At 35.4% G+C, this 12,005-nt stretch overlaps 2 protein-coding genes across 3 annotated transcripts; one reads left to right on the top strand and one right to left on the bottom strand.

The window, feature by feature from the left end:
- The first annotated feature begins 2,755 nt into the window (after window positions 1-2,755).
- LOC107727048 (GTPase IMAP family member 4-like) lies at window positions 2,756-10,222 on the top strand. Of its 2 annotated transcripts, XR_001638320.1 has the most exons (3): window positions 2,756-3,004; window positions 3,422-4,348; window positions 10,212-10,222. XR_001638320.1 is itself a non-coding variant. In XM_016536802.1 (2 exons), the coding sequence occupies exons 1-2, from the start codon at window positions 2,824-2,826 to the stop codon at window positions 4,117-4,119; spliced, it is 879 nt and encodes a 292-aa protein (XP_016392288.1). In that variant the 5' UTR covers window positions 2,756-2,823; the 3' UTR covers window positions 4,120-4,392. The 2 variants fall into 2 exon arrangements, 1 of the variants encoding a protein (XP_016392288.1); XM_016536802.1 differs by lacking the exon at window positions 10,212-10,222 and having other exon boundaries at window positions 3,422-4,392.
- On the bottom strand, window positions 9,042-10,994 carry LOC107727046 (GTPase IMAP family member 7-like). Its single transcript, XM_016536800.1, has 3 exons — window positions 10,717-10,994; window positions 10,243-10,302; window positions 9,042-10,062 (listed from the first exon to the last, which is right to left on the bottom strand). Exons 1-3 carry the CDS (start codon window positions 10,754-10,756, stop codon window positions 9,152-9,154), a joined length of 1,011 nt encoding a protein of 336 aa, XP_016392286.1. The 5' UTR covers window positions 10,757-10,994; the 3' UTR covers window positions 9,042-9,151.
- Between the last annotated feature and the right edge of the window lie 1,011 nt (window positions 10,995-12,005).

Genomic DNA, 12,005 nt, shown 5'->3' with positions numbered 1-12,005 from the left:
CTTTATGTTTACAGACGTGACGTAATGACGCAGCAGCATGCTCGAATTTCCCGCGAAAACCTACCTGTACCACTCAAATTAGAAAACATTATTATAAGCTAACCGTTGTGAAACAGGCTAAAGTAAGGCGATAGTTTTGAACACTGGCTGGTTATGTACCTGCTCAAATATTGATTTCAGATCATTTTTAACCAAAAAAAGTTACGGACTGCAGCTTTAATGAAGATCGAAACTAAGCGTGAAAAGCCGACTTCAACTTCCCGCCAATGCAGTTAAACTGAAAGAGCGTTGAAGAACAGAGTGACTGAAGAATCAGGTTAAACAGAGAATGAATATTAAGAGGGTATTGGTGCGTTCACGCCAAATCGGAATTCCCGTACGAGATTCCAACTTGTAAAAAGCGTTCACGTCCTCGTAGAACTCCTAATTACAACCTGACCACCGCAGGCTCTGTTTAGGCGTTGATAGTGTTGCCATAGAAAAGCATAGTTCCGAGTCCGAGGACGTGAACAGCTCCGAGTAGAACGTCACGTGCTGTCATCTCGAAATTACGGAAATTACGATATGGCGTGAACGCAGGTATATCAAAAAGTGTATATTTTTTAAATGTGATTGTTGGTACATTTGACCAGTTTTTACCATACTTTCAAAACAAAAATTAAAATAGGAAAAATATGCAATATGAAAATAATTGAAGACAACATGTGTTTTACTGAGAAAAAACAAGATTTGGTTTTTAAAAAGACTTTTTCCAAAAGGTGCATCTGGAAACAGGGGGGTCGTCTTATAATCAGGGTCGTCTTATATTCGGGGCAATACGGTATATGTCGAACATCACCTGACCAAACCCGGAAAACAGGTCTCATCGCTTCTGCTTGTTAAATAATAGCGATGGACTTGCAAGATAATCAGTTAAACTAGCTAGCTGTTTTTATTGTTGTCGTTTTATTTAATTTTTATATCTAAATGTTAGTGAACAGACTAAAAATAAAAACTTTTAGATATCGCTCGTCACAAACTCCGCCCACACAGGTTCCTGCTTTCATGAAACCTCGACATGCAGGTATATAATTTACTTTAAAGACACTCTTTGTGGTCCGTAGTTTAATAAGTAAACATGATCTACGACACAAAATTATGTTTTTAGTTTTATTAAGAGTGTAATTGTAACTGTATGAGTCGCAGAAATGGTTGGTTTCACTTTCACATGTGTCAGAGAAACAATAACACAATCTAAAATTGTGTGTCTAAGACTGTATATATTTTAATGTGCAGTTGTAATCAATCAGTTGTTATGTATTGCTTTTGTAATTGTTGTATTTTGCATGCATTTTCATAAAAAATTGTGCACGTTGCTAAACAAATCTCTCAAACAGCTCTTGTTTTGTCATTAAATCAAATATTTAGTGTGTGTTAATAAGGTAAAATCAGTGTAATGTCTGACAGGATGATGAAGAGACAGCCGTCAGGAGTCAGAGAAGGTGATGATCAACTGATGACTAAAGAAAGAACAGAATATCAACATGTCCGGCAGAGAAAACAGAGGTGAGACTTTCATCTGTCAAAGGTATTAACAGCTGAATCAACATCAGAGTCAGTCATCTATTTTAAACAGCTTTAAAAGAAAATGCATTTGAAAAATGTGGACATATACAGGTTTACAGAATATCTTCAGTTGTCTGCTTAATGAATAAAAGTAAATCATGTAAAGAAGATCTGAAATTCAGTTAGAACAGCTGAAATTTATCTTTGTCCTGTTGTAAGAAGAACGAAGGACATGATTTGTTTAGTTTTACTCAATTAAAATGATCTAACCAAAAATGTACTTAAGTACAATGAAACATGGAGAATTTTTACTACGAGTATTTAAAATAAAAGTGTGTTTTTCAGGTATTTAGGGATATTTAAGCATTCATTGCCAGTCATGTTTCTGCTGATGTTTCAGGTCATGAGTGTTTGTGAAATAATATATATATATAAATATCAGCAGCCTCTTTGTTTCGCAGTTGTATGCCGTGTGTATAGTGTTCATAGTGTCCTATTTATTGTGAAAAACTATTTCTTAATGATATTAATCACACTGAAGACTGATAAAGCATGTAGCCAGAAATCATTCAACTACTAAGTACTGTACTTAATATATTTGATGAAACACTGAAAATGTTTTCTGCGTATCGAAAGGCCAGTATATATACCAGTGCAGGTGTTCTAACTCATTACGTAAAAGATTATATAACATTTAAGTTTGTTTAGGTCTCACATTTTTTGCTATTTAAAAAAAAAGCATGGAATGAAAAAGACAGCAGAAGTTCATCCTGTTGCTCTTAATACTGCTGTCTCATGGCTCTTTAATAAAGATGATTTAATTATACCTTGCCATCATATCTTACAGTTTTACACCGTTTTAGTCTCTGTCTCTAATAATGTGTGCGTGTTTGTTTACCGCGGGAACACTGCAAACTCCTTTAGAGGATCAATAAATCTGACTTTTTAAAAAAACTGTTGTCATTCATGTGTTTTGTGGTTTTGTAGTTGCTATTAGTTACTGTGTCATAGCCAGGAATGTAAGTACAATGAATGTAAGCACAAATGTAAGTGTTTTTCATTTCTACAGCTGTTGTTCACGGTTCTGCTCAGAGGAGAAGACGGAGCGAAGAAAGACCACCCAACCGTAAGTCTATAGAAGAATATTGATGACCATAATGATCAATATGCAACAAATGTGGGCAGTTTTGCTCGATCTAAAACATGAACAGAATAGAGAACGAGAGAAAAAAACGAGAAGAAGAGTTCAATGGGAGAGAAGAACGATATAAAACACTGATGAAAGACAGAGAGGAAAAGGAGAGGAAAATGCTCGAGCAGATGAAACTGGAACGAATGCAATGGGAGAAACAGAAACAAGATGAAAGACAGAAAAGAGAAGAAGAAAAAATAGAACTAGAAAAACTGAAATTTGAACTTTACAGGCAACAACAAAGTCCAGATAGAGATTACGGAATGAGTAAATTGAAATGATGGACTTATGATTCTGTCAATATAAATATTACAGTATATTTCATATTTCCACTTAGTTTTCAGTGCTGTAAAGTGTTCTGGTTAAATTCTGCATTTACAATCACTTACTACATGCAGCTCTTAAACCCAGAGGTCACTTTGATTGTTGACGGTCTGCTCCGTCTCGCAGTCAGTCAGCTTTTGTCTGATGTTCTAGCCATTGATCACATTAGTGATTTTCATTCATTCATTCATTCATCCTTCTACTCACAGTATTTGCAAACATTTCACAAGATCTATCCTGCACATTTTCTGACATTAATAGAAAGTGATATTGTTTCCTTTATCCAGTGTAAGTTAGCATAGTATGTAAAGTGCATGTTGAAGCAAAATTAGTGATTGTGTGATTTTTTTTTTCATACAGTGCAAAAAAGACAAAGAGTTCCTGTCAACATCCAGGATACTCCTGTCTCCAGTCTCTCACCCATAAGGATTGTGCTGCTGGGTCGTGGTGGTGCTGGGAAGAGTGCAGCTGGAAACACAATACTGGGACAGAAAGAGTTCAGATCTGAGATAAGTGTGACTGCAGTAACCCGTGAATGTTCAGCTGCTCACGCCACTGTTTCAGGCAGATCTGTGACTGTAGTTGATACTCCTGAATTCACTTACATCAACACTGAGCAGTCAATGACAGAGAAAAGGAGAAGTGTTTATTTATCCAGTCCTGGACCTCATGCTTTCCTCATTGTGTTTCCTCTGAATATGTGGTTCACTGAACATGAGCAGCAGATTATTCAGCAGATTGAGATGATGTTTGGTCAGGAGGTGTTAAAATACTCCATCATTCTCTTCACTTATGGAGATCAGCTGAAAGAAGAAACCATTGAGGAACTCATCGAGAAGAACTATGTTGTAAGACGTGCAGTACAGCAGTGTGGAGGCAGATTTCACGTCTTCAACAACAGAGATCAGAGTAACAGAGAGCAGGTGAATGATCTGCTGCAGAAGATTGACACAATGATCGAGCAGAACAGAGGAGGACACTACAGCAATCAGATGCTTGAAGATGATCTGAGATTCAGACGAGAGGAGAAACAAAGTCAGCGTTGTGTCTGTAGTTGATACTCATGAATGTTTCACAAAAATATGAAAGCCTGAAAGTGTTTATTTATCCAGTCCTGGACCGCGTGCGTTTCTCATTGTTTAATGGCAGGTCTGTTAGAAGAGAGCACAGAGAACCAGACTGAGGTGAACAGTAATGAGATGTCTGAAGATGCTCTGAGATGCAGATGAGAGGAAAGAAAAAACAAAGAGTAAAACTATGATAGATGAAAACACACAGACTGAATAAGTGATTGCTAAAAGAAAAGAAGCCACTAGTGATGTTTTGCGTATGCTCTTAAGCTTTTTTTCTTCTTCTGGTAAGAATCACCTAAAATAAAAGAAAGTTCGGAAATAAACCGAAATAGCAAACCAGACGATGGCTGATTCAAACTCACACCTAATGCATTTTCTACTATATCTAATGTTTCCTCAGTTAATTAAACACATTTCCCTGTAGCTCAAACAGCAGAGGATTCCAGCAACACTGAGGTCATGGGTTCAATTCCCAGTGAATCAATGCAAGAACTGATCAAATGTTCAGCTTGAATGCAATACAAGTCAATGTGGAGAAAAACAGCTACCAATGTTGTGAACAAACAAGAAACGAGTTAAAATTAAAAATGTACATGAGTAACTTGGAATGTACATTAATAGTATATGTACTTTGTAATTGATCATGGTGACCTTGTATATATGCATGCATCTTCAACTTTATTAAGTTGTCTATCATGCAGCATTACGCTTTGTTTGTGGTGCAGATTTACTCATCATTGTGTACATTATGACTCATTGGCATGGACTTCCTTACATTATAGGAGGAAATTGCATACGTATGTTCATTGCTTTGGCTCTTTTAGGTAAGTTGCCTTTTTATATCTCAAATCTCCTAAATCTTTATACAAATAGTTATTGTACTAGATCTCAATCGTATATTTGGTTGAAAGTCCTAAAGTATGCTCTGAATTTGGTGAATGTGCTTTCTCTTTCTATGCCCCTTGGACTTGGAATGACCTGCAAACTGTAGTTTAACTAGAGACGCTGCCATCCCTGAGTAGTTTTAAATGTCTTTTGCAAACTGTTTTAAAGGAATCTTGTAAGTGTTTTTCCTGATCTTATTTTGCTTAATTGCTGAGTGTGAGTATTGTGTTTTTATGTAACTTTATGTGCTGCCGTCTTGACCAGCTCTCCCTGGAAGAAGAGATTGTGAAGTCTCAATGGGATTTTCCTGGCTAAATAAAGGATAAATAAATAAATGCAATTTTATGTTTCAGTGTTGGTCTTGTTTTGAATCAATTCAGTAGCCTATTTCACTTAGAGCTATTTATTTATTGGGTTAGTATCAAACAAGAAGGTTCATAATACAGTAAGTCTTTACTTTGGGATTTTATATTTTATATTATGACTGGCTAACTGTACACATTATACATAATTTTAGATTATCTGCTGAGACATTCATTTGAATGGAACCTGTGTTTTTCTGTATTTACAGGTTTCATAAAGTAGCTGATATATGTCTGTGAGATGATTAATGAAATATGTGTCACATTAGCGGTGTTATCTTTAGAAGTTTTCTTTTATCATGCAATGGGAAACAGGCTGAATTCCCATCTAATATATATTTATAATAAAGCAGTAACTGTCATGTCTGTATTAACACCAGTCCGCCAGCAGAGGACCTCATTACTCCACTACTATACAGTCAGATTCAGCACAGTCTCATTGCACCTACCTGCTTATCAGATAAAAACTATGCAGTATAAAGATTATTATACACTCTTAGAAAAAAAAGGTTAATTGGGGTTCTATATAGAACCCATCACTGTAACCGATTTTTGTAATATGAACAGCGTTTTAATATGTACAGTAAAATATACTGTATACAGTATTTTACTGTAAACAGCAAAGGATTATGGGAAAATATACGGACACTACTGTATTTCTTCACTACTGTAAATCCATTTACAGTAGTGAAAAGTGCCCGCGAAAAACGAACATAAGGGAGATATATATATATATTTTTTTTACTGTTTGTTGGAAGTAGCGATAAAAGGACAAAAAATTAAATTTCTCTTCTTGTGATTGCCATAGTATTGATGCCAACCACTAGAATATGGAAATAAGATACATTTACTTGAGACACACAATGAATTCATAATTCCATACACATTTATTTTATTTCTTGCATCACAAGATATATAATTCCGTCGGAGAAAACTCTACAAAACATTAAAACTAGATTAATTAAACACATTATAAACTGTTATGAAAAGGTAAACAATTGTATATGAGAAACAGGTTTGTGCTATACTAAAAATGAATGACTTTATTAAGTGTAAATATTTTGTCTTATTGTTTTCTGTCACTGGATACATTGTGTGTAAAGCTCACTGGCAGGCTAACTCGTCTAACAGATGCTATAACAAATAAAAAAATTAGACTGACTTTTGACCAGAAAAATCATACATTTTATTTTAAAAAAGCAAAAAGGAATAAAATCTCAAAATTGCTTCAAATCTTTTAAATCTTATAAGCATAAAAGAGATTAAACTCTTAGTTGTTTTAGAAATGACTGAGAGAAGCTCTTTCACTCACTGATACCAGCACAGATTAATGAAGCGCACAGTAAAAATTGTTTCGAGCCTGGGTGTCTCTGTATTTGTCCACTAGGTGGAGTTGTTCCGTGGTTTGGTCTCCAGCAGAGCGTGCATCAGGAACAGATGTGGTGTGTTAACCTGTGATTGCGTTGGGGATAAAACCTTAGGAGTTGGACTGCGGTTCCGTTCATCTTTTCCTCTTCAGCCCTGGATTGTTTTCTTTCCTTTATACTTTACTTACATTTGTTGTATTATTATTAGATTGATTTCTGATTACATTTTTATGTTAACTTTACCACTATACTTGACTTTACCTTTTGTAGTGTTGCCTCACCTAGAGCCTGGTGGTTGTATATAGATATATGTCAAATGAATAAGCATAGGATACCAATAAGATATGAATGGTTTATATCACTCCACATAAATCAAAGTATGTGGAGCAGCTAAAGCAAGCTAGACAATGTAATAATATTCAGATCATATATGGATTGTTTAAAAAAAAAATTTTTTAATTGTTGTAAACTTCCCATGATCCAGCATTTTCTTAAGATTTTTAAAATATATAATAATTAACCATGTCTTGAACTTTGGGAGTCTTGATTTTTTCTTTTTTTTTTTCTTTGGGAGTCTTGACAGTAAAATAAGTTTTAATTATAATTGAGTAGCTAATCAATTTAAACTATTTGCAAATAATATTTAATTTTAAAATATGACATTCACTCTTATAAGTCAAATATGTCAAAAATGCTAAATGCATCTTGTCTCATCACATTCAATTATGAATTACATCAATAATGTACAACAAGTGAACCTCTGCTGTCTTTCCAGCGGTATTGGTTTCATTTAAGAATGACAGATTTATATGCTTCTTAGTTTTACTATGCACTGTTGCAATATTTTATTCTTTAATGTTATTTAGTTGCATCAAAAGTGGTGTGAATAGGCCTTAAGCTGCAGTCACCAAAGTCTGTATTTCAGTAATCGTATACACAAACACACACAAAGAGAGAGGCCCCAGAAAGTATTTAGACACATTTAAAAATGTATCCAGCACATAAAATGTGAACGTCCTTGAATTACATAAAAATGCCACATGATTTGACATTTTATTCATAAATACAGAACCAGCACACTTTTCAAACAAAACATTTCACAGAAGACAGATATTCATTAAGTCAGTTACTAGTTTGTAATAATGGGTAAACAAGTAAACGGACTACTGACACCATGCATAACCAGGGCTACATCCAAATATGAGAGAACCCAATGGATAAATGAATGCTTACAGTTTACAAGACACTAAACCCCATTCTCTGAACCAAATTCTCAATAGCCTAAACCAATCTGTCAAATAAATCACTCAGTCACCAAAGTCTGTATTTCAGTAATCGTATACACAAACACACACAAAGAGAGAGGCCCCAGAAAGTATTTAGACACATTTAAAAATGTATCCAGCACATAAAATGTGAACGTCCTTGAATTACATAAAAATGCCACATGATTTGACATTTTATTCATAAATACAGAACCAGCACACTTTTCAAACAAAACATTTCACAGAAGACAGATATTCATTAAGTCAGTTACTAGTTTGTAATAATGGGTAAACAAGTAAACGGACTACTGACACCATGCATAACCAGGGCTACATCCAAATATGAGAGAACCCAATGGATAAATGAATGCTTACAGTTTACAAGACACTAAACCCCATTCTCTGAACCAAATTCTCAATAGCCTAAACCAATCTGTCAAATAAATCACTCTTTCTGCAAAACCTTAAACAAGTTCAGGCAGTTTAGACACTGTTTCCAGATCTCATGCACTCTTTTTGTAAAACTCTAAACACATTCTCACTCACTAAAACACAGTTTGAACCTTCATAAACTCGTGATGCAAAACCCTAAACACAAGAAAGCAAAAAGACATAGATGAAGTCCTCTGATTCATATGTATGTATGTATATGCATGTGTATATACTATATATGTATAGATGTATATTTATTCACCAAACTTAGGTCTTTCTTTTGTTTGTGTGTGTGTGTGTGTTTTTTACAGTATTGCAAATATTTACTAACAGTTTTTTTGTAACTTCTCTATTTTCTGCTGTAGTGTCTAATGAATGATCTGTAGTGTGTATATTATTGATTCATGTGTGTGTGATTTGAAAGCTTTGTTTGAGTTTGAGTACAGTTGAAATGGTTTTGAAGCGATTGTTTGATTTTGCCAGAAGAGTCAGGGGTTCTGTGAATTTAGTTTGAAGGTTTGGGTTTGTGTTTAAGGTTTTGAGAAAATGAGTGACGGTTTCAAGAAATGTGTTTTAGCAATTCAGAAAAACTGCTATGAAAATTGGTATACTAAACTGTATAGCAAATATCATGCATATGATTTTATACAAGAGAAAAAGAATAATACTGAAGATTACTGGCAGTCAGTGAACTCTCACTAATATCTCAGACACGAAGCTTTTGTAGTTGTCTTCTGAGCTCTGGGATGTTTTCGTTAACTTGTGTCTCTTCCACCTCCTGTCTCGCAGCTCTGCATTTCTGCTTATAAAAACGCAAAAACTCATTCAAATGTGTGTCCTTCTTTTTCAGTTGCTCCTCCAACTCTTTTATTTTCTGGTCTTTTTCCTGCCCAGATTCTTTCAGTTGTTTAATGGTCTCCTCCAGTTTGGTCTTTTCTTCATTAAACGTGGCTGTTAATTGCTGTATCATCTGACTGTATTGTTTTCTAAGCTCTTCCTCTTTGTCCTTCAGCATTTCTTCCACACGCTGAAACATAGCACTGGTGTAATATTTATCCTCATTCATGAGCAACATGTTATCAACCTTATCTAGGAACTCCAAAACCTGTTTGCGATCATGAAGTTTTGTGTTGTCGAACACATGATACCGTCCACCGCATAATTTTATGAGCTGTTTCAAATCATCTTGCGCTTCATTCAGTGTCTTCTCAATGCTTTCTGTGAGTTTATCACCGTGAGTGAAGAGGATGATCGTGTGTTTATCTGCTGCTTCTCCAAATATGGCTCTGATCCTCTCCACAGAGAGCTTCTCTTCTTTTGTGAATGGTCCAGGCTTAATGACCAGGATGATGGCGTGAGGTCCAGGTGCCGTCATGTTTATACATTTACTCATCTCCTTTATGAGTTCTTTCTCTGAGAGGGACGTATCAAAGATCCCTGGACAATCCACCAGCATCAGCTGACGGTCAGCCACCTCTCCAGTCTCTTTCCAGCACTCTTTAGTAACAGATGAAGCACTTTGGGTGGCTCTGAAAGCTTTTCTGCCCAGGATGGTGTTTCCTGAAGAACTTTTACCAGCTCCAGTCTTTCCTACAAGCACCATCCTTCTCATAGACACTACACAAATTGTGTAAGAAAAAAAAAGCTGATATTTGCACTGATTTTTCTTCAGATTTTTCAAAAAGTTTACTTTTTTAAAAAAGATTTTTCTGAAATAAATTAATTCAAATGACCAGCTGATGTTTATTAAATCCATATGAATGAAGACAAACACTTTGTGTTGTGCCATGTACTTACTATTTGGATGTTTAAAATCAAAACTACCACTTCTTTTCCTCGTCTGAACATCATCAGAATCTAAAAAAGGGAAAACGTTTGAAAACACAGCCCAAATCACTGCAGGAAAAGCTTTAAAGCATTCACTTATGTTTTAGAAACTCAAGCAATTAGATTCTTTTGGTAGGCCTACTGTCTGTCTGTTCTACGGCAGAATGCAATAGGCTACTTCATGTGCTGATGATATCAGCTAAATTATATAAAACGACAAATTGTTGCTAAAAATGGCCTTTCCATGTTTCAACAGCATTTTCAAAATAATATGCCACACTCTAAAAGACGATTTAAAATGGTAAATAACAGAATTATGTTCAGATTTAGTAAACACTTCGACCAGTCCACCACGAAACGAAAGTAAAACAAATAGTAGCCTAAGCTACCAGCAAACAGATTTCGGCCAAATTTCTTAACAAATAATCTACACGTGAAAGTTACCTGTTGTCTCTGCTGTGGTAGGCCGAATTGAAGACGACATGATTCAGACTCTGTGTAAATTACAGTATCATTCCCGCAGAACGGCGAATCTTTCGGCCTCGAGCGAACAGATCGTGACGGGACTATGCCGACTCACAGAGATGTCAGATTTCGCAGTGTCATTTTGTTATGTAGGCTATTCATATAACGAATAACAACAATCTTATGTCCTCTGTCGCATCCATAAAAAAAAAATACTACTATATACAGTAAACAGAGTATACATCTAAAATACTACTCAATACAGTGCAAATAAAGACCGCCTCTCCGGCTGAAAACCCTGTTACAGCATCCGGTGACACAGATATGAGAGAAAAGTGATAACAAGCAGGAGACTCGTGAAAGCGATTCTAATGAGGGGAAATACATCTGCAGAATACGCCAGGTTTTGGTAAACTAATGCATTAAGAGACCTATGCGCAATAATCTGCACGTTATTTAGGGTAAGTTTGATCATGTATATTGTGCTAAATTACACTTTCCTGGATGGAAAAAAAATCAGTAGGCCTAGCAGCTTGCCACAGACCACTACAAGATCTAAAACAACTCAATCTGAATATTGGGGGAAATTATAAAAATATCAGAATATGTCGATTTGAGAAATTTGTGGCCGTTCAGTTAACAAGATGAAAAATCCACTGACTGAGCGACTACAGGTTGAACAGTGTTTTGTAGTCTACGTGTTTTTTTTTAATGAATCTTGTATTTATTTTCATATTATCAACACTACACAAAGCAATTTGTTATCCAGCAGCATATATTTTTGCTGTGGACACAAATAATATATCTGTTATTTATTTAATCCTTGCTGTAACATGGCAGAGACAAAATGGCACCGTGTTTTTCATTATGAAACTCAATTTTTTCTATGCACCTCCTCCTGCATGTGATCGGAAAGAAGACGCTTGTAAACAAAGCCTATTTTGGATATTGTCACGGAATGCCAGGAGAAAACAAAATTAGATCCAAGTGCAGTTTATTAAAATAACAAATAACCCAAAACAGAACAAAAACTAGGCAAAAAAGGTAAATTCAAAACACAGGGAACAGAAAACACGACGTAACTCAAATAATACGGCAGCAAAGACAGACAGTGAGAGCATGGTATAAGTAGTGATGAAATGATGAGTAAATTGCCATCGGGTGATAATGATCAGAACAAAATGACAAAGCAAAGGACTATGGGAAACGGAGTTCAAAACATGTAACAAAGAAACAGGAAGAGCGCCCTCAAGTGGCCAGTCCAGGGC

Source organism: Sinocyclocheilus rhinocerous, unplaced genomic scaffold, assembly GCF_001515625.1.
Source record: "Sinocyclocheilus rhinocerous isolate Xijiao unplaced genomic scaffold, SAMN03320098_v1.1 scaffold4110, whole genome shotgun sequence".
NCBI lineage: Eukaryota > Metazoa > Chordata > Actinopteri > Cypriniformes > Cyprinidae > Sinocyclocheilus > Sinocyclocheilus rhinocerous.
This window is presented reverse-complemented; position numbering and strand designations above follow the sequence as displayed.

Coding starts and splice junctions, on each gene's coding strand:
- LOC107727048 (XM_016536802.1), top strand. CDS start 2,824: ATGAAAGACAGAGAGGAAAAGGAGAGGAAAATGCTCGAGCAGATGAAA. Junction 3,005..3,421: donor AGATAGAGATTACGGAATGA/GTAAATTGAAAT, acceptor TTTTTCATACAG/TGCAAAAAAGACAAAGAGTT.
- LOC107727046 (XM_016536800.1), bottom strand. CDS start 10,756: ATGTCGTCTTCAATTCGGCCTACCACAGCAGAGACAACAG. Junction 10,303..10,716: donor TACCACAGCAGAGACAACAG/GTAACTTTCACG, acceptor TCCCTTTTTTAG/ATTCTGATGATGTTCAGACG. Junction 10,063..10,242: donor TGATTTTAAACATCCAAATA/GTAAGTACATGG, acceptor CAATTTGTGTAG/TGTCTATGAGAAGGATGGTG.